The sequence below is a fragment of the Chiloscyllium punctatum genome, chromosome 12 (assembly GCF_047496795.1).
Source record: "Chiloscyllium punctatum isolate Juve2018m chromosome 12, sChiPun1.3, whole genome shotgun sequence".
NCBI lineage: Eukaryota > Metazoa > Chordata > Chondrichthyes > Orectolobiformes > Hemiscylliidae > Chiloscyllium > Chiloscyllium punctatum.
In genome coordinates this window covers 29,306,313-29,331,470 of record NC_092750.1, presented here as the reverse complement: position 1 = coordinate 29,331,470, position 25,158 = coordinate 29,306,313, and the positions used below count along the sequence as shown (strand labels likewise).

The window sequence follows — 25,158 nt, the reverse complement described above, 5'->3', positions numbered from 1 at the left end:
AGTAGTTGTAAATTAACAAAACACATGCCAGAATAGTTAGGACTAAAAGTTGAAACATAATTTTTTAGCTATTGTTTTCATTGAGAAAACCCTCTTCACAACTCCTTGTTAGTTATAAAGTTCTCCTACGGTATCTGTATCTTGATAGAATTCATATATAGGTGTTTGTTTAGATTAGCATTTCCTAAATGCACAGTTAACTTGGTTAAAATCTTGGCTGAAAATGATATCTCTCATGTTATAGATTTTTAAATAATTAGTTTGAAAATATTATAAATCAATCCTGATGAGATAAGCAAAATTATTTTACAAAGACAAATGAATTATCTCATGTGGATTAAATACTGCAGAAAGTGGTTAACAAGGTAAAAGTCAATGTAAAAGATCTTTATAAAGAATTGACAGAAATTTTCAAACATTCAAAAAGAGGTTTGTAAAGATTTATCCACTACTTTAGGAATCAATGAAACAGACTTATTGTCCTTGGCTAAAGCATCAGAAAGAAAAAATAAAATTTCTACTGATAATCTTTAGCAATGATGCTAAAATTGTAATAAAAATCTGCAACTGGTGCAAGGCCTACTGGAGAAAGTAAGCTCACAGTGAAGAAAGCATAAATCTAGACTGTTGTCAAATTGCTTTTGAAGTGTTTACGGTTCTGTAGAACTTCTGAATTTATTTTACTATCTGGGATTACATATTTATAAACTGTTTACTTACTCTTTGATCATGTTGATGTTTTACCAGACAGGCAGAAGAAACAAAGTATTGCCTGGAATCTAACCTGCAGCCACCGATCTGCTATCAGAATATGCTATAGATATTGACATAATTGTTGTTGGCTTCAAAAAATTCTCTCGTGAATACCACTTTAATTTGCTTTCTGCTAACAAGATGCTACTGTACATGATTCATACAAAAATCATTTTACCACAGAATAATTATCCTGATTATCAAAATTGTACCACATTTTTTCCATGCATCATCATAGTTTAGCATTTGTTAAATATAGGCTACAAATATTCATCAGCAGTTATTGAATATTAATTATTCAAACCTGCCTATAATTACAGGACAAAACAAAGTACCTTCAATTAAGCCATAGCTAATTTGCAATGTTAATTATAGCTCGAGGATGATGCTATTCTTCCACAAATTGGTGCAGCCTAACTGAGAATAGATTTTGAGTTTGTGTTGTGAAAAACTATCAGATTGCTGGTGATTGTTCAGTTGATAAGTGGATATGAATTTCATAATGGAGCTCATTAGTCTTTCAACGTTGTCAAGCTAATTCAGCAAAACATTATGAGGCAGCTTATGAAATTGTAGACAACACCCTTCAGCAGTTTCATAAGTTTTCTATATCTGGACGACAGCTTGGTTTTAGAGGACTTTTTTTCAGAAATAGATCATTTCATTGCATATATGTAATGTATGATGCAATTAAAACTCAACTACAATAGTCTCACCCAACTGATTTGCTATGTTAAACATTTCAACTATAAATTAACATTTCTAATTTGTGAAAATAAATACATCTGTAACATTATGGTGTAAAAACTAACAATGAGATCAGTGAACATTTGGCAATGTTTTGTTAACGTTGAGAGGAAGATGTCGAATGAGTTTCCCTTCCTCAGACATGGGATCTTTAATATTCACTCCAGCCATGTGACTAAGTAGACAGGAAATCAGTTTATGTCTCAGATCCAAATGAGAGCATTTCCAAAAGGAACAAAGCGTGTTTAGTACTGTACTGTAATGTCAGACTGGTTTATGTGTGCAATCTGAAACAGGAATCAAATCCACAGGAAATCAAATGCACTAAATTGAATAATGACAGGTAAAATAATGTTTGACATATTAAAGTACAAAAATTATACATGTTAGTTGACTGATTGTTAAGAGTTCATGTCTAAAATTTACATTCTGGGATAGATTATCAGAAATTCACATTTCAGTACATTCACCAGCAACAGACATTTAGTCTGGATCCCAAAACACAAATCGATTCAGATCTAAGGAGATAGTAAGGACTGCAAATGCTGCAAGTCAAATTCGATAAAATGTGGAGGTAGAAAAGCACAGCAGGTGAGACAGCATTGGAGGAGCAGGAAAGTCAACATTTTCAGGACTGGGGAAGGGGAAGAGAGATCAGAGGTAAATAAAGGGAGGGGGAGGAGCTGGGGATGGATGGTAGGTGGGATGGTGATAGGTAGTCAGTGGAAAGGGTGGAGTGGAGAGGAAAGAAAGAAGATGGACAGGTTAGGTCAGATAAACGAGGCAGGGAGGACAGGGAGGACTAGACATCAGATGAGGTTGTGAGTTGGGAGATTTTTGAAGTTGGTGAACTCTATGTTGAGGCCATTGGGTTGTAAGCTCCCGAGGAGGAATGTAAGGTGTTATTCCTCCAGTTTGCGTGTGGCCTCATTTTGACAGTGCAGGCAGCCCAGGATGGATATGTCGTCAAGGGACTGGATATGGGAGGGGGAGTTGGAAGGGCTGGCAAACAGAAGGTGGTGCTGATTGGAGTGTACAGAGCGGAGATGCTCCATGAACCTGTCCCCACTTCTGCGATAGGTCTCTCTGATGTAGAGGAGACCACATCAGGAGCAATGGATGCAGTAGACCAGATCAGAACTAGTGCAGGCGAATCTCTGCTGGATTTGGAATGATTGTTAGGGACCTTGAATGGAGGTGAGTGGGGACACGTAGGGGCAGATGTTGCATTCCCTATGATTGTAGGGAAAGGTGCCAGGTGTGGAGGAGAGGTTGGTGGGGAGCGTGGAACTGACGAGGAAGTCGTGGAGTGAAAGGCCTGTATGGAAAGCAGATAGGGGTGGGGAAGGAAATGTCTTTTTGGTGGTGGGGTCTGACTGCAGATGGCAAAAATGGCAGAAGATAATGCGTTGGATTTAGAGATTGATGGGGTGGTATGAGAAGTGGTTGGGGGGAGGGTATTTGAGGGCAGAGGTGCAGGAAATGGAGGAGATGTGGTTGAGTGTGGCTGTGGTCTATCTTCATTCATATTGCTTTTGTCAAACAATTTAAATGCCCTCCTCACAGACATGTAAAGCAAAACTGAGAGACATTAAGTACTGATGCAGTAAAATGCAAAACGCCAGGGACTGTGACATAATGCCATTGTTAGTGGCCTACTAATGCAAACTCATGTGTTGCAGCCAAGAGTTCAATACCTACCATACCAGCTGGAAGAATTAAAGTTAATTAATAAATCTGAAATTAAATCCTAATTTCATTTTTAACAATGGATTGTAGTGAACACTGTCACTAATGTCCTTCAGGATAAGAAATCTCCTATCTATATAGGTTTGGCACATGATTCTACTCCCACACTAGAGTGGTTATATTTAAGTGCCCTTTGAAATGATGTAGCAAGCCAAGAAAACTAAACTACAAGGTTGTGGCTCACCACCAATTACTCAAGGATGATTAGGAATGGGCAGACCCTATAAGCAAATAAATAATGATAATGAGTCCACAATGCTTACATTCCAAGCATGCATTAAAAAAACTCAAATCTCTCATCAAAATAATACCAGTCAGCTTGAACCAGAGTGTGTCAATGCTACATGTGGAATAGATTCAGAATTGGCTGAGATTTTGACAAAATGCAGATATTTCCAACAAAAATTATTCAACATAATGTGGACTGTGATTTCTATTTTTTAGTATTGATAGGTTGGATCTTCTAAAATAAATAATGAGATTATCACCCAAATATCAAGTGGCATTGCAGATTTTTGAAAATCAAGTTTATTATGTTTTCTACTGTGATCTTTGGCAAATACATAATGTCTTTCAGGGAAGGATAACTGACATCCTTACCTATTGTGATCCACCTGTGATTGACTCTTACTGCCCTCTGGGCAAGTAGTGACTGTCAACAAATGTTGATCGAGCCAGTGACACACGCAAATCACAAATTAATAAAAATAAAGTTAGTGGTTAAAATACAGATTAAATCTAGGATAATATATACCAGAAAGTTCCAGTTTGGCAAATTATTTGCCAAATCAATCTGTAAAACCTTTGATAAACAATTAAACAGTTTTTGTAATACTGTACTTGCGTATTACTGAAATGAGAAGTTAAAAATCATACAACACCAGGTTATAGTCCAACAGGTTTATTTGAAAGCAATAGCTTTCAGAGCACTGCGCCTTCATCAGGTGGTTGTCACCAATGAAGGAGCAGTACTCCGAAAGCTAGTGTTGGTCTATAACCAGGTGTTGTGCGATTTTTAACTTTGTCCACTCCAGTCCAACACTGGCACCTCCAAATCATGAAATGAGAAGCATATCTCTTCAGCTGTTTATAACAAGCACATTACTTCTATACTCAATCAGCTCAACTCACAACAGCGTCCAACATTAGATGTGATTCTATAATTGTTCAGCGTTTGTTATTTACACTGCAAATATTTACACTGACAAAGTTTAAAACTGTAAGTCAGACTGGAGTGTTCAGGAGGCATTATGTATGTTAACATACAGGGCCCTGTTCTTTCTAGGTAGGAAGAAGACATCCATACACTGTGCCTGTTCTAACTCAACAAAATAGATGAGAGACATTTTCTGGTTCATTTCTCAAGACAATGTCTTGATCAATGACAGTCAACTTGCCTGGATTAAAGTTTCAACAAATATGGTTGCATTCTCCATTGAAATATCTCTACCAATCACCAGTCCATTTGCCAATCAGAATAGTCCTCTCGTACAGTATAACTGTTGATTTTCTCTTTGAATTGATATTCGAGGAAAATGTCCTGAAGAGTGCAAGACTTCAGCACAATGTATCTTTTTTCAGCAATTAATAAAATAAATAATTGTCAACTGCAGATCATTAGTTGATTAGGGTATTTCATTAGGACAAGTTATTTTTGCAAACCAGGTACCATGCCAGCTAGCTGAATTGATGCGTTGTGCAAGGTTGGTTTAAATGGCACAGATAAACTTGACACTCTAAACATATGACAATTATAACTAAATACAGCTACAAAAGGATTAAATCTACCACAAAAATAAACTGCCCCATAATAAATGGAACAATATTCAAAGTCATGTAATTTTGTTAATTTACAAAGTAGACATCAACGGACAAGCAAATCTTTAAAATCCTAACAAAGGAAAACAATTATTAGTATTCAAAAGAATATTGCAACTCAGTATCATTTGCCTCAATTTTAATTCTGAATTGTTTGAATTTTTTTGTAGTACAAAAATACATTCAGAAACTGTTAGTCAACAATAATAAACTTATAGCAGAACATGCAAATTAAACATACTGGCCTGGATTTCATGGTCAGAAGTGAAGTAACAACACTTGCTATTGAAATTGAAGAATGCTGCCTACCAAGATCGAATGAGCTCTGTGAACTTGATTACACTTTTACTAGATTTTCATTTCTACCATTAGTTTCACTCTAGTGTCAAATCTCAAGTGTCTCTGGTATTAAGCAGACTATGCAGCCGATCACACTAAAGAATTCTCACAGACAGCAAACCAGGAAGTAACAAGCAGGTTTTGTCAAGTAGTTTCTGAAATTGTACAAAGAGAAAAGTTAAGATTTGGAGCCAACCATGGGATCAGGTGAGATGCTGAAATACCAGAAGAAATGTTTTTAAAAGTGTGGTGTTTTTTTTATTAAATCTGTATTGGTATAATAGAATGGAGAAATCTGACACTCCACACATAAAAATGTACATTTTCCGGGCTAGAAAGTTGTCAAGTGATAATTGTGATTTAGCATATTGTTTAAAAACTCAGTTTCATTCAACAAGGCATAATTTGTAAGCATTTTACAGCAAGAAGACAGCATATTAAGAGGATATTTGTACCAATTCATTGTTTTCTGATTATTGCCATCTGTGAGGACTTCAACAGCACACCAATCACTGAAGGTAACATTTCTGCATTTACCTGTGCAGGTGCAGACGCTAGAGGCTTCTGTCAGATTCATGATTTGTAATGATGGCAAACACTGACAGCGTCACTGTCTTTGCAACCACAAAATCCGGGCCAATGTTCAATTGATAACATCTTCATATAACAGAATTACATCTGCAATCTCAGTAATAAATCAAATATATATTTCTATTTAGCATCTCTCTTCATTAAAAGTTTATTTTGAAAACAAATATAATGATATGGGTTTATTTTCATTAGAATTCAACATCCTTCAAATGGTTTCAATCAACTTGGATATTAAGCTAACAAAGTTGAAATCTCACTTATTAGACTTACATTGACAAAAGATGAGCAAAAACTTTAAAAAAGCTGTTGCTATTTCTTTTCCCCCTCTTTTTAATGGCCTTTTCAAATCAACAAGTGATACACACATTGACCTCCTCACCAAATTATATTATATTCACCCTTGGATACAGCCACAGTCACAAAAACATTACTCTGAATTTCCAGCAGAGATATGCCATTCATTTGGAGCTTACACTACAGAGGAGCCTCTTCCCACTCTATTTGTTCAATCACATCCTATCAACATGTCCTATCGTTTTCTTCCTTATGAGCCAACTTCTGCTTAAATGCATCAAAAGCATTTTCTCAGTAGTGTAAAAGTGAACACCCAGTTTCCTTTCATGTTTAGATAACTGCATTAAAATAAATCAAATTACTTTCACTGTGAAGACATCAGATTGTGAAAGTCAGTCAGCACTTCAATGCAGCGATCAAGTCATTTAAAATTAATTCATTCTCAGGGTGTCAACATCACTAACATTTATTGCCCATCTCTAAATTCCATGGAGAAGATGGTGGTGAGCTATTTTCTTTGACTGCAGCAATCCATGCGGGGTAGCTACACTTACAGTGTTATTAGAGAGGATGTTTCAGGATTTTGACCCAGCAACTATGAAGGTACAATGGCATGGTCTGAAGTCAGGATGGTGCAAGGCTTTGAAAGGAATTTGGAGGAGGTGGTGCTATTGTAGTGGATAAATGAAAATTTCAAAATATTTGCAATGCTTCATTGAAATCTTTTAATGTACAGTTTGTACCTGAATTTCCACTGTGTATTAACATTGAGGTTCCTCATTAGCAGAGTAAAGTCAGATATGTGTCGACATTATAATTTTATATCTTGCTTCTTTATAGATAGTTTAGGAAGATTAGATTAAATAGTTAAGGAAGTAGCCACAACACTTGGCCAATCCTGGAACATGTATTCAGGAATAACCTTCAATCTTTCTCCAACACCCTGCCATCTCACCATCAAAACACTCTAACATTTCTAAAATTACTTCAGCCTTTGTTTCCTCCTCTGTCTAAACAAGAAATCTAATCAACTGTATGTAAAGAGCCTCCTGACAACCTTTTTGTAAATTTCAACATGATTTCATTGACTAAAATCCTATTCAATGTCCTGAGGCTATAAAAACCTTGTAAAAATCTGTTTATAAACCAAAGTTTTCATTCATTACAACACATCTTTCCTTTTCCCATTGTTTTGAAGTATGAAGTTAAGATTGACTTGATAAATTTGAAGTTAAGATTGCAAGTTTCTCTCTCACTTACTGTATTAAATGTCTCCAGTTGTCCCCTTTCAATCACTCCCTATCTCAAAACTTCTCCAAACCTCCCTCATGGTCCTAACTTGTCTTCTGACTATTCTCTCTAGCATTTCCAGGCAATTTTGTGCTGGCGATCTGAAGTGGATGCAAGATGTGGTCATACCAGGGCACTGTACAGTTTAAGCATAACTTTGTACAACCTGGAAGGCAGATTTTACTTTTCACCAGAAGACTATTAGTAGCAGATTAGTCATGCATTTACAACTGCCCAATGTTTCATTTTTCAACTTTCCTTTGCTGCTTTTCATGATGTAATGTATTTCAATAAAATCAACTTCACAAAGCACATTGTGACAAACCATAGGTTTTAGATCTTTTAGCAATAAAATGCAAGTTCTTCACTTTCAATAAAAGAATATAGGGGCTGAATGTTTGGCTGGGCTTGAAAAAAATCCAGAGTTTAGATCAGAGTGGTGCTGGAAAAGCACAGCAGGCCAGGCAGCATCCGAGGAGCAGGAAAATCAACGTTTCGGGCAAAAACCCTTCATCAGGAATAGTGGCAGGAAGCCTCCAGGGTGGTGAGATAAACCCAACTTGTGCATTTTCTTGGCTTGCAAAATACACAACCAACCAATATGTGGTTTTATTTGAAATTTTAATCTTTTGCAAAAAGTATCAGATCTTCACTGCAGTTTGCAACTTACAGTGGAGAGCATAATATGAAGGTGGGTAGTTCAGAAGGTCACTTTGATTCTCCATCACAACTGTCCAGCTCTCAACATAACTTAACAGACCAATAAACCTCATGCCCTACGCAACACGTATGCCAACTCACATTGCTTGATGCAAACCCATCCTCCTCAGATTCCCCTATGCAATCTATATACAGCCATTCCACTTCACATTGTTCATGCCAGTTTATGTCATGTTCATGCTCTACACCTACCTCAAGCATCAACTATGGACACCCATCATCATACACTTATTTACAGTTCTCAGAAACCATGCAACAGCTATGGAAAATATCTTAAACTAATTGGAAATCAGTGAAAGCAAATTTGGGACCATAATCCCAAGCTAAAAATATTAATCTTTAAAGTGCCTATTACATTTTGTAAACAAACAAGAAATCACAACGAAGACATACTCTGTTCTTAAAGGTTCAGAAAAGTTTCAAGAGTTTGTGGATTAAAAGGCCACATCCTGAACGGAAGTTGGTGAACCTCCACCAAGTATTAATAATGGACAGTTCTATTAACAACGGCTCTAATACCGGACAGCTTTAATAACGAAAGCCTCCAGCTCCACTGACAGAACCACCATCAATTCTCATTTCAAGGCAGAGTAACATCAAGGGGGGGAATGTGCATGTTAAACTTTTTTTTAAGCTTTAAAAGGAATTTTTGTTTAAAGCCAGATCTACCAGTCCAAATAAATTAGAACACAAAAATGTTTTGGTTTACATTATTTTCAATACATTATGGTACTCTATCAATTGTAAAAGTACTGTAATGCATGTGAACAACTGCACAATGCTGGTCATACAAGAGTCAACTTTCTTTTGCAGGTCAGTTTCATGTGCTGAATGACTGCATTGAAAACATATTTACATTTCAATACAGCACATATGGTGACATTTGATTGTTTTCAAACATTTCACACTCCTCTTTCAGACTGTTCTCAAAACTCTTAAGGTTTACTATTTTCTTCACGAAGAGTCAAAAACTGGCATACTTTTAACAGACTTCCAAAATCCCTCACTCCCAGACAATAATGATAAAAAGAAGGAAATCCGATTTCATTCCTGTCTAAAATGGGGAACCTGACCTCAGAGAAGTGGGCGTTGGGGGGGGGGGGGGGGGGGGGGGATGGTTTACACACTGAGCATTCCAGATGTGCAAACACTGAGAGAAAAAAATTGAACAGGATCAGTAATACAGAGGAAAACCTAATTTTCTCAAAATAAAAATCAGTGCGACCTATGTGCACACTGAAATGTATTTCATTGACTAATCATAAATTGCGCCATTGGCATCAGATAAAAAAAGAAAGGTGAGAAAATAAGGTAATTTTAATATTACTAGAACATGACTATTAAGAATGTGAATGGTGCATTTAGTTAATTAAGCTTTACATTAATCTACAGTACAAAATACTTTCTGCAGGCCATAATAAAACAGTACTCATTATGGATAATGCCATCATACAAGAACACAAGAGCGTTTCAGCTAGAGACTGAATATTGAAAACTAGACACCTTGTATTTAAAGGCACATTCCTTTACAATTGGTTTGCTGGGCAATAACATGAGGTTTTATATTAACTTGATCCAATTTTACAAGATATTTTTGCAGTTACTCATTTTCTCTTACAATTGCTGCAACATTTAATACAAATCATCGTATCTTCTATTTGGAATATGCTGAGAATAGTGATCGATACTTCACAACACCGTTTCTTCATTGTATGAATACTATCATGTAAATCATTCAAGAATCGGAGTGTGTTGAGCTAAATGTTTTATTTCAAATTTATATTTCTTTAGATTCTTCTCACAGCCAAGTAAATATATATTAATTTTAAAAATCCATTATTTATTGCACCAGAGAGGAATGTTCCTTTAATAGTGTTGTAAACCTGCTCATTTCTTTATCTAATCTATATTTATAACTTTGTTGATTATAGAACATTGTTACTTTAGTATTTAAATTAGATTTTCCTCCAAACTAACGGAAGTTCTTTGCATTGATAGCAGTGATGTTGCAACTAATACAGATTTCTGTATTAGAAAAGCTGTGTTAAAAGTCATTCATTCCACCTAAAGCACCTTTTGGTCTATTAGTTGCAAATGGTGCAAGTTAAGAATAGAATCAGCTATGATCCGGGCTGTAGACCTTTGGTAGCCTCCAGATGTCACCATCAGGATAGGTATCTTACGCGTGCGGGCTGCCTGAAAAACTGCTTGATCTCTTTTAATGATTCCCTAGACAAAAAAAAATTGAAGAAGATATTAAGGATAGTTTTGTTTTAATCATTATGAGTTATGACATTTCAATGAAACATTTAAATAACTTCCCCTCAATAAAAGCTGAAAGTACTAAATAATTACACATTATCTCCAGCTTATTTAAAGAATGGTAAATATGTCTCCATTGTAATTACTGGGGTCTCTTACAAAAATCTCAAAAGATGGCAAAACAAAATCTATAAAATTGATATTTTCAAGCACCAGGGTCCCAGGTTCGATTCCAGCCTCGGGCGATGTCTGTGTGGAGTTTGCACATTCTCCCGTGTCTGCATGGGTTTCCTCCGGGTGCTCCAGTTTCCTCCCACAGTTCAAAGATGTGCAGGTTAGGTGGATTGGCCATGCTAAATTGCCCATAGTGTTAGGTGCAATAGTCAGAGGGAAATGGGACTGGGTGGGTTGCACTTCGGAGGGTTGGTGTGGACTTATTGGGCCGAAGGGCCTGTTTCCACACTGTGGGGAATCTAATCTAATCTTAAAAAAAAGCGTTATTCTATTATTCTATGATGCAGACGAATAGTTTATGAACTAATTATTTCAATCTAAAAGGTGCATTAAACATAACATTAGAAATTGCCAGATAAAGTTCCATAGTAAAGAGGGACAATGGAGTTTTTCTAGCTATCTTGAACATATTTTCTATTTATTTACAAATCGTACATAAAATATTCAAAATTGAAAAGCTTTAAAGTAAGCACATTTAAGCTAGTAATAAATACTCTTCTGTAAATTAATTGTTCGTTTTGAAATGATAAATGTTGTTTTCTACCTGGGTCCCACATATCAGGTAAGTGCAAAGAGTTAAACTACTACCTAAATAGAGCTAACAGAAAATTAAGTAATTCCTCTCCTTATTTCAATATCACACAAGAAAAAGAAGCCAAAAATTGCAGATATAGAATTGAAGCAAAATGTTTCACAATTCTGATATAGGAATTATAAACACCATTTAATCAAACTAATGACATTTCTGGAACAGGTATCAACAGAACTGAAACTCTTGGACAACCAGGTAGAACAAAATATTTTTTCAAGTCTTCCACAACGTGATAGACTTGCATTCACCAAAGTTGAATTTCATTTGTCTGCTTTTGAACTGGTTGGATATTTAAAATTTAAGGTAAGTTATTTTGGAAGTACTTTCAGTAACACATTTGCAAAGCACAAACATTTGGATTACCCTGAAATTGTCTTACAAACCTGTGGTGAAATAGCCAATCCTCCCAGTTGATCACCATCTAAGATGTCTGTGCCTGCATTGTACACAATGATGTCTGGAGTGACTTCCTGTAATGCTTTTGACATCTGTGTTTCCACTTTCTGCAGATACTCTGAATCCTCCGTGTCCCAGTCCAGCTCAATTTTCCACTTGATAGCTCCTGGTAACAATTTATGAATAAATGATTTAAAGTAATCAATCACTTCACACAGTTAACTCGATATGACATGAATCTTCAAACAATGAAGCAAACCACCATGAATCAAAACCCAGATTGCAACTGTTTACTTAAATGGTATTCAAGTAAATATCCTTTCCAGAGATGCTACAGAAAAAAACAAAAATATTTCAATAACAAATTACTAGCGCGAAGAAACTTCACAACGTGCATGATGGTTTCTGGGTTTCAAAAACTGTAACAAAAAAGGAACATTATGTAACAGAAATAAATTTTACACCAAACTATACATTTAATTAATACTCAATCTTCGTAAACAGTACTGTGTTGAACTTGTTCAATGGAATACAAACATAAATATAATATGGAGTCCATTGCTATTTTTTGGTTCCCTTCAATCATATTTCTGCCAGTCCCCCAAAACTCAAACAGTTCTTAACAAAGGCATAAGTGACATCCTGTTTAATGATTACAAAGGTAAACTATCCAACTCGTCTGTATTCTTTGGCACAGATGACAACACCATCCTCCTCCGACAATCTTTTGACCCATTACCCATTCCTCTGGATCTCTTCTTGTCCATAACTATGACAACCAGTCTATGACCACCAATGGCTGTTCTTTCAACTCCTACACTACAATCCCAGGTTTCTCCCAAAATCTATCTTTGATGCCTTCCTATTTCACATCTACATACTGCACCTCAGTAATAGCATTCAAAAACGTAATCACAGTTCCCAGATGTATGCTGATAACAACATCATCTACTTCAGCATCATCTCTCTTGATCCCTCCTCTGTTTCTAAATTGCCAGATCACTCAACTGGTATGTGGTATTAGATGACTGACAACTTCCTCCAATTAAATATCAGGAAGACTTATGCCATTGTCTTTGGTTGCTAGCACAAACTCAGTCCCTCTTCACTGATTTCATTTTTCTCCCTGGCAAATGCTTGAAATTCAGCCAGACCACTCATAACTTTGGTATCATAATGGATGCAGATATGATTGTTCAGAAACAGAACTGCACCATCACTGACAGTGACTATTTCCATGACTGATCATTGCTACTCCCTGCCACTGCCTCAACTCTTTTGCCAAAACCTTCAACCACATCTTTCATCTTTGAGACCTGGCTTCCCACATTCTACCTTCGGTAAAATTGAGATCATCCAATACTCTACTGCTAGCATCCTAACTCTCACCCAAACCCTGCTGACTAATGTTAGCTCATGATTAAACAATGCCTCGATTTTTAAATTTTCATCCTGGTTTTCAAATCTCTCCATGGCCCTGACACCTCCCTATCTCTATGATCTCCTACAGCACTACAGGCCTGTAGAATGTCTGCTCTCCTTGAATTTTAACTGTTCCCCCATTGATGGCTGTAGCTGCAGCTGCCAAAGCCCTAAAGCTCTGCAATACCCTCTTTAAACATGTTCACCTCTCTACTCACTTTGAAGATATTCCTTAAAACTTACCTTTGTAACCAAGCAATTACTCATCTAATCAGATATCACCTTAGATGGATTGACTTTATACTTTGTTTTTAATGCCTTTGGAAGCACCTTGGGATGGTTTATTGCATGAAAGGTGCTTTGTACATAAAAGCTATTATTGTTAATTATGTTACAGGTTGCAGGGGGACTTGGATAAGCTGCAGGATTGGGCTGGGAGGTGGCAAATGGAGTTCAATGCAGCTAAATGCGAGGTGATGCACTTTGGGAAGAATAACAGGAAAGCAGAATACTGGGTCAATGGAAAGATTCTTGGTAGTGTGGATGTGCAGAGGGATCTTGGAGTCACGTACATAGATCTCTGAAAGTTGCTACCCAGGTGGATAGTGCTGTTAAGAAGGCATACGGTGTGTTAGGTTTCATTGGTAGAGGGACTGAGTTCTGGAACCGCAATATCATGCTGCAACTATACAAAATGCTGGTGCGGCCACACTTGGAATATTGTATACAGTTCTGGTCGCCCCATTATAGAAAGGATGTGGAAGCATTGGAAAAGGAGCAGAGGAGATTTACCAGGATGTTGCCTGGTCTGGAGGGAAGGTCTTATGTGGAAAGGCTGAGACACTTGAGTCTGTTCTCATTGGAAAGAAGGTGGCTAAGGGGGGATATGATAGAGACACACAAGATGATCAGAGGATTAGATAGGGTAGACAGTGAAAGTCTTTTCCCTAGGATGATGACGCCAGCTTGTACGAGAAGGCATAGCTACAAATTGAGGGGTGATAGATTTAAGACAGATGTCAGAGGCATGTTCTTTATGCAGAGAGTGGTAAGGGCGTGGAATGCTCTACCTACTAATGTAGTCAACTCAGCCACGTTAGGGAGATTTAAACAATCCTTCGATAAGCAAATGGATGATTTTAGGATAGTGTCGGGGGACGAGCTGAGAATAGTTCGCAGGTTGGTGCAACATCGAGGGCCGAAGGGCCTGTTCTGCGCTGTGTTGTTCTATGTTAACTCGGAGCTATACCTGACATGATGTAGGATAAATTCTCAGGATTTCAAAACAACAATCATTAGAAAATATCATACCACCTGGTTGGAAAGTCCATTAGGCTGGAATTAAAGCAATGGCGCAACAATTATACCTTCAGATTACTACAAAAGCAGGGTCCAAATCTATTTCTGCAAGGCAACAATGAAGAAAACCGAAAGCCTGATTACTGGCAGAAATTGAGTAGTGATTGAATAGTGAGTAGCTGGGAAACAGGTGATCAATTGGTTCAATTGAGACCATTAAGAGTGATTAATGGGCAACATGAAGAGACTTCATAAACCTCAGGACATCTGGCCACTCGGGTGTTTTCCTATCTTCCTGGTGGTGGAAATTGAATAAAGATTCGTACACCTTGTGTCTCACACCTACACACACACACCATGGGTGCTGGGGAAAAAATAAGCACTACCGCAGTTAGGCGGTAGTGTGGGAGTTAAAAAGGGAAAAAAAAAACAGGAGTGTCCCTTTGATGTGAAAGAAGAAAAAAAAGAAACGAAAAAAATGTTAATGTTTCACTTGAATTGGTAGTCTTGCGAGGTATCCTGATGAATTCAAGGCAAAAACTTCAACAAAATCCGTCCCTTTTCTGCAATACACTAGCTCTTACTGTTCTCTTATTCAATTTCCATAATAAGTCTAATTCTAAGTGAATTATGATCACTACCAGCCAACCTTCCTTTGTTAAAAAAAGAAAAAAAATAAGCCTCAGGACACACCAACTGGTTCATACTGATGAGAGACCTTTCAAGTGTCCACATTGTGAGAAGAGCTTTAAATGCAAACGTGAAGTGCTGACACATGAACACATTCATTCTGGGGAGAGGTCATTCCCCTGCTCCATGTGTGGGAAACAATTTCTCCGTTCAAAAGGCCTTTTGAGACACCAGCGATTACACATTGGTAAGAAGTTGTTACCTGCTGCCTAGTGGGAAAGCATCCCCTGAAGGACAAGGAAGCAGATGCAGTGGCACAGGGAAATATGTGCTGCTTGTGATGTGATCTGGAGAAGGGTGGCATCGTGTAACTTAAAACACCAGAGGTACAGAGAGGTAGAGACATTATGACTTTGATTCATCGCATTTAATTAATTCATTCAAAGTGTGTGCCATTGCAGACAGAACTGGGCGGGCGCGCGCACGCAAACACACACACACACACACACACACACACATACACACACACACACAGACATAGTGAGGCACACTGACAGAGAGATACATAGAAAGGACACACTGACACAGAAACACACACGGACAGAGAAATAGAGATAAACACAGGCACTCTCAAAAACATCCATCTGGAGATACATAGAAATACATTATCCCTCAGTATATTGTTCGGGTTGATGTGTTTAATAAACTCAAGTTCATTTGTACCATAAACACGTGTTAATTTGTACAATAAAAAAAAGAAGAGACTTCATTCCTTCACTGCGGGTGTCACAGTCACACTTAGGGGAGGCCTTTCCATTTGAGAAGCTTGGTAACTTTAGCTAAAAGTCTAGTGTTAAGCAAGCGTGGGCATGGAAATCTCTTTTGTAGGTTTGCTCAGCCCAATAGCAGCTTTGTAAGACTTTGGTTAGGCCACATTTAGAGTATTGCATTCAATTCTGGTCTCCACATTACAGGAAGGATGCGGAGCTTTGCAGCTGATGCAGAAGAGGTTTACCAGGAAACTGCCTGGATTAGAGAAGAGGCTAGAAAAACTCGGGTTGTTTTCTCTTGGGCAGCAGAGGCTGAGAGGAGACTTGATAGAAGTCTATAAAATTATGAAATATGGAGCGTCCGAGGCTGAGGGGTGACCTTATAGAGGTTTACAAAATTATGAGGGGCATGGATAGGATAAATAGAAAAAGTCTTTTCCCTGGGGTCGGGGAGTCCAGAACTAGAGGACATAGGTTTAGGGTGAGAGGGGAAAGATATAAAAGAGACCTAAGGGCAACTTTTTCACACAGAGGGTTGTACGTGTATGGAATGAGCTGCCAGAGGATGTGGTGGAGGCTGGTACAATTGCAACATTTAAGAGGCATTTGGATGGGTATATGAATAGGAAGGGTTTGGAGGGATATGGGCCGGGTGCTGGCAGGTGAGACTAGATTGGGTTGGTATATCTGGTCGGCATGGACAGGTTGGACCAAAGGGTTTGTTTCCATGCTGTACATCTCTATGACTCTCTATGCACTGCCAGAAATCAGCTGATTTTCATTTTCATTGAAATGATGTTCAGGTAATGCAGATTAAACTCCTGCTACTGAATGCAGAGATCGGATTCCACTTTATACTTGTAAAGCTTTTGCGCTGTCTGATTTAAGTTGACTTGAAATTCAATAATAATCTCTTTATTCAGAAGTGCAGAAAAGGACAAAATTCAGCAGAAAATACAAAATAGAAATGTCAAAAGCTCTTGATCCTCCTCTTATTCCTGCTACATTTTCCACTATTCAAGGGATAATAGTTGAAGATATCGAAACTTGAGGCCTGAATTTATTTTTGCATGAAAAAGAAAATGCCAGAGATCCACAGTCAGAACTTCCACCCTGAAACCAGCCTCTGTCAATTTCACATGGTAGGTGGTGGCAGGGCTTGTCAATTACACTTTCTCATTTCCTGGAGGCAGCCACCTGAACAAATCAGCAGCTGCTTCCATTCATGATATTGGCAAGGTAGATGTCTGAAGTCTGAAGCGTACAGTTTAGATCTAGTAGAACCATATCTGTACCTTGTGGATTTATTTGCATAGTCAGGGATGACTTTTGGAGTAATAAGCACCCCCTCTAACATAGTTCCAAAACACCTTTGGAGAATGTCAGCCTCCCTTTGGGAAAGGTAATCCTTTTTATAGGATTGTTAAAGGTAACCATGAATGGGTGTGCATAAACCTATTGGGACGTCAAAGAATTGTCAAAGCTTTCCAAGGAAATACCAAGATGCCAAGAAACCAAGAAACCAACATAGCCGTAAAAAGACAGAAATGTCATGAATACGAAAAAGTTGAGGAATAGGGACCAAGCCCAGGCAGGTAGGACTAGTCTAGTTTCCAAACCAGCCTTGACTGGTTGGACCAAAGGGTCTGTTTCCATGCTGTATGACTCTAACTGTAAATCTCATTAGAACTGCAAAATCTGTCAGGAGATTTAAATCTGTTGGACCTGAAACTTTAGAAAATGTGCCAAGTTTTTTAAAATGTAAAGTGGTGTTATGTTGTTTTATTTATCAACATAATTCTATCATTATTTGTGCTGCATGACTGATTTTACAACCCACCATTATTACTCAGTGTCCCTGTTAAGTTACAGTTTGATTGACAACTTCAAATGATAATAGATAGAAATACTTGTTTCAAGTACTGAAGTGAAATGCCTGCTACATAAAGAAAGGGATTAAGGACTTAAGAGATTAGTTGAAAAAAAATTCAATGTCTGAATTATTTTTATGAATTAAAGATGCCATCAGCTACGTATCAGGTTATGTCCACATGGGTCTTCCAATCTGTCTATTCCAGGTGATTTGGCATGGAGGGGATAAAGATAAAGGGTAGTGAGTGGTTGGTATGAGGTGGAATTAAATTGGCTTGGGGGCTATAAAGGACTATTGGGATGAGTAGAAAGTCATTGACGATGGGTGGGGAGCAAACAGAATAGCAGAAGCCATGGAGTTAGAAGGAGGACCCAAACTAGCATCACCGACCCCAAAGAAACCTCATCACCACAGAACAAAGATCCAACTCCCAGACCACTCGTTCCCAACCAGATTCATGGAACCAGGAAATGTCCGAACTCTGAAAATCCAGGTGACACACAGTCATTTTACCCAATATTTCACCATTTAAAATGAAAATTTAATTTAACAAAGTCTAAAAATCAAAAAATTGCAAATGACATCTAGCAATTTGGATTTGTGAAACCTCAAGGTTGCAAAATGTAATATAGAGTTCCTAAGATGAAGGAAACTGAAGAAAATTCAAGAAGGGTCAGCACTTCTATTCTTTTAATAAGTCATCCACAATATTTTGCCAGCATTGGAGAGTGAAAAGTATTCCAACTCCCACAGATATTGTCCAAATGAGGACTACGCTAGGGTAGCTCCTGTTGAATGTGTGCTGTGAAATGTCTCAGCAAAATGATAATCAATTGTGGATGATACAATGCCAAAATTAGCAGCTCCTCATCCTTGCAGCATATTCAGTCACGTAGCAGAGAATCACGTGAAAGGGCAATTACACAAAGCTGGAGATCCAATGAAGAAAGCTCATCTTAACCAATCATTTATAATTCTGACAAACAGAACAAAAATAACTTGTGTAGTGATTGTAATAAGATCAGCCAGGTGGACCCCATAGAAGGAGTTCCCTCATTGGAACTGTTAATCTGGTCCAATCAGGGAGCCCTGATTGACAAATATAAACAGGCATGTCAGAGGTTCCGTTCACTTAGAACTGGGTCAGTGTCAAGGACTTGCCACATGTAAATAAAGGGTGACTTAATGATTGGATACCAGCCTCTGTGGAATCATTTCAATTTGCCCCAGATTCAAATGCTCCCATTCAAATGAATTATTACACGCAAGAAAATTGAACTAATTGAAAAGTACTGCATAGTATGGACATGACTGAAGAACTAAATTAAAATTGCAATTAGACATCAATGGCTACAAATTTCAAATTGAATAAATCAGTAAATCAAGTATATGATTTCCCCAATGTCCAACTGCGAATTTATTGGAGAAGGCTTAATCATCCACAATGTACCCGATTAGTGTTAAGTTCTAAATGAACATTAAATTAATATTGGACTTATAGCAACTACCCTGAACATTACAAGTAGGAATGAATGACCTTGGTAAAGTAAAATTAACATAGAACTAACAGCATGGATATAGTCACTCATACTTAAGATAAATATTCAAAATCACAATGATCTTTGATACAGTAAATAAGGAAAAAATGGTTTCCAGTCGTAAAAGCAGGGAAAGCCGAATAACACAGACTTAAAGCAACAACCAGAAGAATCAGTGACAAAGAGAGTATTGGATTGGCTACCACATTTTAAAAGGCACTGTTTTACTTTACAGTCAGTATACCTTTAAGAGGCCTATTCATGATATCAGTACCGCATTACATCATGTGACCTAATGTTATAAAGACCACCTAGCCCATCTCAATTTATATCATTTGAAGCACAACGCACTGATGGGAGCACACCACTCTTTGTAACTGAATAGCTTAAAGTGAGCCCTGAAAGAGATATAACTGTGAATTTCATATCTGTATGTATTATTGAGTTGTAATGAATATCTGTCAGATTCTTCAAAAGCCTGTTACCCACACCGAGTTTCTTATATTACAATGGATAATACAAGCATTGCTACCCAGTTGAAAATATCCTGCTGGAGGCAAAGCCCACCGGCATGGTTGTCTTCCAAGATCTGAGTGTCAGATGTTGAAAACTACTTGAAGACAAATTGGACAGCAGATTCAAACATTGAATATTTTAGACAATCAACAGGATCAGCTTCCAAGAATACAGATATCCATATAGATCTGTAGATAGGGAAACCAAAAGACACACTAGATTTTTTGTGATTATAGTCTCAGATTTTTAATGACAGAAATTTTCTATAAGAATGTTTTATTTAAAGTAAAAAAGGCTGAAGTAACAAGTACGATCAAAACCAAAGGCTATACAAACCTGTCTCTGAGTTCTCTATTCCTTTCTTTCTGTTACGTCAATTGAATTTATTTTTCTAAAAATAAGTATCAACATAGCACTAGAGGGCACATATGTCCCACACAATGTTGCATCTCCTCCTTAGATGAAAGCATCCAGAGACCCATTCACAGCACATACATAGACTCAATCCTTATGAAAGATCACTTCTCTAAAAGTTCACATTGTTTGATAACATGGCAACACAAACATTATATCCATTATCGACACGATGAACAGTTTAATTGGTATCCCAGAACAGATAGTGAGAGACAGCAGACCGCAGGATACTGATGAACAAATTTAAGACGTCTGCTAAGTAAACACTGACCCATATCACATTGTTGTCTCATTATCCGTGTTAAAACTGGCTAACAGAACTTATGATATGCACCATCAAATCAATGATCATAAAGTGGTTTCTAGAATATGCAACCAGCCCAGATCTAAATCAGTACTAAATCACTATTGATTGCAATGGAACATCTCCAGTTCGGACCAAATGTAGAGCATACCAATTAACCATTAAGTAGGGAGTAAAGAAGAGCATAAATGAAACAATCATATGGTTATGTTGAGTGACAAAGTTGTCAACAATTGCAACTGAAAACAATCGTCCACTAGATGAATTTACAATCAACAGATCAGGACGAGCTGTCAGACTTCCATAAAGTGACACTGAACTTTGAAATGGCAGATTTGTAAACTCTGTTTTAACTATATGCAGTATTTTTGAATTGATGACATAGGCTTTTTATGCAACTATGTATATCTATTTGATATAGAAAGTATAGAATTCTTACAGTGTGGAAACTAGCCCTTCAGCCCGACAAGTCCACACCAACCCTCTGAAGGGCAACCCACCCAGACCCATTCCCCTACATTTGCCCCTGAGTAATGCACCTAACCTACAGATCCCTGAATGCTATGGGCAATTTAGCATGCCAATTCACCTAACCTGCATATCTTTGGACTGTGGGAGAAAATATCAGCCATGATCATATTGAATGGCGGTGCAGGCTCGAAGGGCTGAATGGCCTACTCCTGCATCTATTGTCTATTGTCTAAAACCGGAGCACCCAGAGGAAACCTACGCAAATGCCACATAGACAGTCACCCGAGGCAGGAATCAAACCCAGGTCCCTGTTGCTGTGAGGGAACAGTGAGCCACTGTGCCACCCCATGGATAATTACTTCTAGCTTTATGAGAAAAGGGGGATGTTGTGTTATGGCTCACAGTCAGTAAACGTTACGAAACATGCTCATGAAATTATTTGTGCCTTACAGTATGTTGCCTCCTGATGTGAATGTTGCATCGTTTATCTTTACTCAGATCACTTGAAGTATTACACACCAATGGAAGCATATTGTTCTCTTTAACAAAATGACTTAATGCGAGCACAGGCACTGATGTGCCCGTGAATGCAGTATTTATACATATTATTGAACTGTAACAAATGTCTGTTGGTTTCTTCTATACAATTATATCCGCACCTAGTTTCTTACATTACAAGGGACAACATAAACAATCTGCTAGAGACAAAACCTACATCAGTGACATTCTGTTCTGTCTATTACTTGAAGATTTTCCTGCCCCTTTTCCCAATTACAAAATGCTTAGAGTAGAAATCTGTTAACTCTGGATCCAAGGAAATGTTCTCTTTTATTCTTCATGGGCAACTATTCTTGAGAGTTAATATTCCTCACCAAAACAGAAATTCACAGGTGATCGAATTTGATCTTCTTCTGTAATGTCAGTGGTGTGCTTCTAAAATTATATTAATTCAAGTTTCCATATGTTGACAAGAAGCACTCAAAAAAATTCTGCTATCAGGAGCCTCCGCCTTTTCTATGTTATAGATCTGTTTCAGTTTTTTTTCTCATTCATCAAAGGAGTACATAATTGATTATCAATAAACAGGGCCATGAGGAGAAATCAAGCCCTAGTACTTCTCCTGTTTCTGGAACATCGGAGTCAAACAGTTTTATGTAAGCTAAGCAAAACACTTAGTTTTTGTATTCTTCGTCACCATTTATAAATTCAATTGGAAGTTCAGATTTCAGCAAGATATACTTTGTCAGACAATTACACATTAATTCACCCAATATAGTATGGAACCAGCTCCTTGTCTTTGAGGTAGCTCTATGCAATACCATGACAGCAGCTTCCAAAAGACAAAATTATCCTATGTAGAAATTAGAATTTGTCTAACTAATGGAGACATACTCAACTGGAACATGACTCTGAGTTTCACTTTCAAATTAAAGATAGCAAACCTTTCTAGTAGATTAGCACCAACCAATTAACCTGCAGTAATGTGGTATTTCTTATTCATTGTTAACAAAAAACTTGCACTTTGCATTGAGTGATTTAAAAAAATTCTCATTTCAAATTGACAATCTACATGAATGATTTGCAAATAATCTGCAGAGACAGAGTGTAACAGTTTTTAGTTAGAGACAAAAAAAATTGCAGATGCTGGAATCCAGCATAGACGAGCAGGAGGCTAGAGGAGCACAGCAACCAGGGTTATACCCGAAACTTCGGACTTCTCCACCTCCTAATGCTGCCTCACTTACTGTGCTCATCCAGCTTCCTGCTCGTCTCCTACTGAGTTTAAAATTTGCAAATGATACTGAAATAGGTGGGAAAGCAGACTATGATGAAGAGATAAAGAGTTTACAGATGGATATTGGCAGGATACAAGAATGGGCCAGAATCTGGCAGATGGAGTTTAATGTGGATAACTGAAAGTTTGTCCAAATTGGCTGGAAAAATAAAAGGACAAATTATTAATTGTCACAAAGCTAGTCCCTTTTTATCCCTAAAAGCTGGTCGTTTGCTCAAGGAGACTCTGTCCTTGATCTTTTTCAGAGGAACAACTAACCGGGCTGGGCTCCGATCAGTCTGGTTTGGTACAGCGATGAAAAGCATTTTGAGAGGCCTTTGGTTTATATGTAAACAGATGAGACTTCAGGCCAAAGTGGTTGTGTTTTAAAAGTGACCTGTATAATGAAAGGGGAGTGGTCAGCTCTCGCTGAACTGAGCTGAGGTTTTAGTTCAGTTTTGAACTAGTTGGCAATTTAACCGGGAGCTGTTTGGAAACTCTCTCTCTTTTCTGCCTCTCAACTTCAACCTATAAACATGTGTTCCATTTATACTGGTTTTTAAAAGGGAGTTTGCTTATTTGGATTGTTGTGCATTTCCGAACAGCATAATTAAGTCTAGTTGGATTGGTTGAGTTCTGTAGGGGTTCTTCATTCTGTTCTTTGTGCTTCATTGTATAATTTTGTGAATAAATGTTTGTCTGTTTTAAAATCCAGTAGTCAACTTAGCTATCTTACTCCGGGCAATTTTCACTGTCCACTTACTGAAACAAATTGCAAAGTTATGGTCTGGGGCTGCCTGGTTAAGAATGTTTTGAGTGGTCTGACCTAGTCCATAACATATTTAAGTGGTAAATGGATTCAAAGTCTGTCAGTGCAGAGGGATATGGGCAACTTTGTGCTTTAATCACAGAAAGTGGGTCTGCAGATAATAAGGGGAAATGGGAGTCTGATATTTACCATATATACTCACATATAGATCATTCTCAAGTAGAAGTCCCTTTTTTTGGCCAAGAAGTCTTGTATTTTCCATATATCTCATGTATAAGTCGACCTGAGTTCGTCACAGTTACAGGACATTTATGAGTCAGTGTGCCTGCCCGTTGTGCTCATCTCCGGCTTTCCAGTCTGCTGACCACCCTGCTCCGTTCCGTGTCTTCCAGTCTGCCAGCAGTCATGCTCCTTGCCAGGTTTTCAGAATTGCTGTGTCCGCTGAGTCAGTTTCCACAGTTTCAGTTACCTGTGGTTTAATACAGGGAACATAATACAGGGAACATTCCAGAACCAGGGACCAGGGGACTGCCAGGAAGGTAAATTTCCCATTTTACCTACTTTGTAGATAAATATTCATCCCCTCGTAAACAATACCTTGTGTATAAGTCGACCCCCTAATTTCAGATTTAGGGAACCGTCTTCAAAATTCAACCTATACAAGAGTATATATGGTATTGCCAAGGGGCTGGATTATAAAAGTAAAGGAGTGTTGTTACAATTATAAGGTGTTGATGAGACCCCACCCAGAGTACTGTGTCCAGTTTTGGTCTCCTTACTTGAGGAAGGATATGGTGGCACTGGAGGCAGTTCTGATAATGTTCATCAGGGACAAAAGGGATGTTGTACAAGGTGAATAGCTTGGCTTGCACTCACTGCGAAGAAGTCATGTGCGAATAGGAAGGTTGGATGAGCAATGTATTAGAGTCACAATGCTTCACGCCTGGTATTGGCATTATGGATCCTCATGTGAAGAATTATGCAGTGCTTACAGCTTTCATGGAACAAAATTACTTTTCTTCTTGGTCCCCACAATCTAGACACAAGGAGCAAGGAGGAAAAGCATTTCTGAACTGTCCTGGGGGTTTTCCCTCAAGGCACTCCCAGGGTGAGCAGCCTCTCCTCATTCACTCTGTCAAATACCCAATTGCCTCCCAGATATATGGCAGGAAGCGTCCGCCTCTGCTCCAGCACAGGGGCAACAGGCTTACCTCTACATATTGCAAGACAGAATGATAGAAAAAGAAAACTTAAATTTACAAGCACAGTAAAGGTGGCATGGGTGTATATGTAAGATTCACTTTGTAATATGTAAACATTGCCAACTATATTGCTTTCGTTTTATTCATATGTGCATCATTGTCCTTACTCAGAACTTAACTTTCCTGGCCTGCATAACGGTTGGCACTCAATGAAGGGGGCAGGGGAATATTAGACAACTCCTTTACTATGTAGGATAAAATGGATAATTTGTGTTAATTTTAAATATAATTAATGTTCATGTCTGTGTCCTATGTAATATGTCAGTCCATAGGAAATGAGGAATGTTCAATGTTTCCAGTGTCAAGACAGTTATCTGAGATTATGTTCCAC

At 37.9% G+C, this 25,158-nt stretch overlaps 1 protein-coding gene and 1 long non-coding RNA gene across 4 annotated transcripts in view; one reads left to right on the top strand and one right to left on the bottom strand.

The window, feature by feature from the left end:
- Positions 1 to 5,191: 5,191 nt before the first annotated feature.
- hdac11 (histone deacetylase 11) overlaps positions 5,192 to 25,158 on the bottom strand; it is a 122,815-nt gene continuing 102,848 nt past the window's right edge. For all 3 annotated transcript variants that reach the window (XM_072582225.1, XM_072582223.1, XM_072582224.1), the window contains 2 exons: positions 11,773 to 11,951; positions 5,192 to 10,530 (listed from right to left, as the gene is read on the bottom strand). In XM_072582225.1, the coding sequence (XP_072438326.1) occupies positions 10,366 to 10,530; positions 11,773 to 11,951 (344 nt within the window). In that variant the 3' untranslated portion in view covers positions 5,192 to 10,365. The remainder of the gene's footprint in view (positions 10,531 to 11,772; positions 11,952 to 25,158) is intronic.
- LOC140483742 (uncharacterized) overlaps positions 24,035 to 25,158 on the top strand; it is a 40,209-nt gene continuing 39,085 nt past the window's right edge. The window contains exon 1 of the long non-coding RNA XR_011962027.1: positions 24,035 to 24,104. This is a non-coding gene — a long non-coding RNA (uncharacterized lncRNA). The remainder of the gene's footprint in view (positions 24,105 to 25,158) is intronic.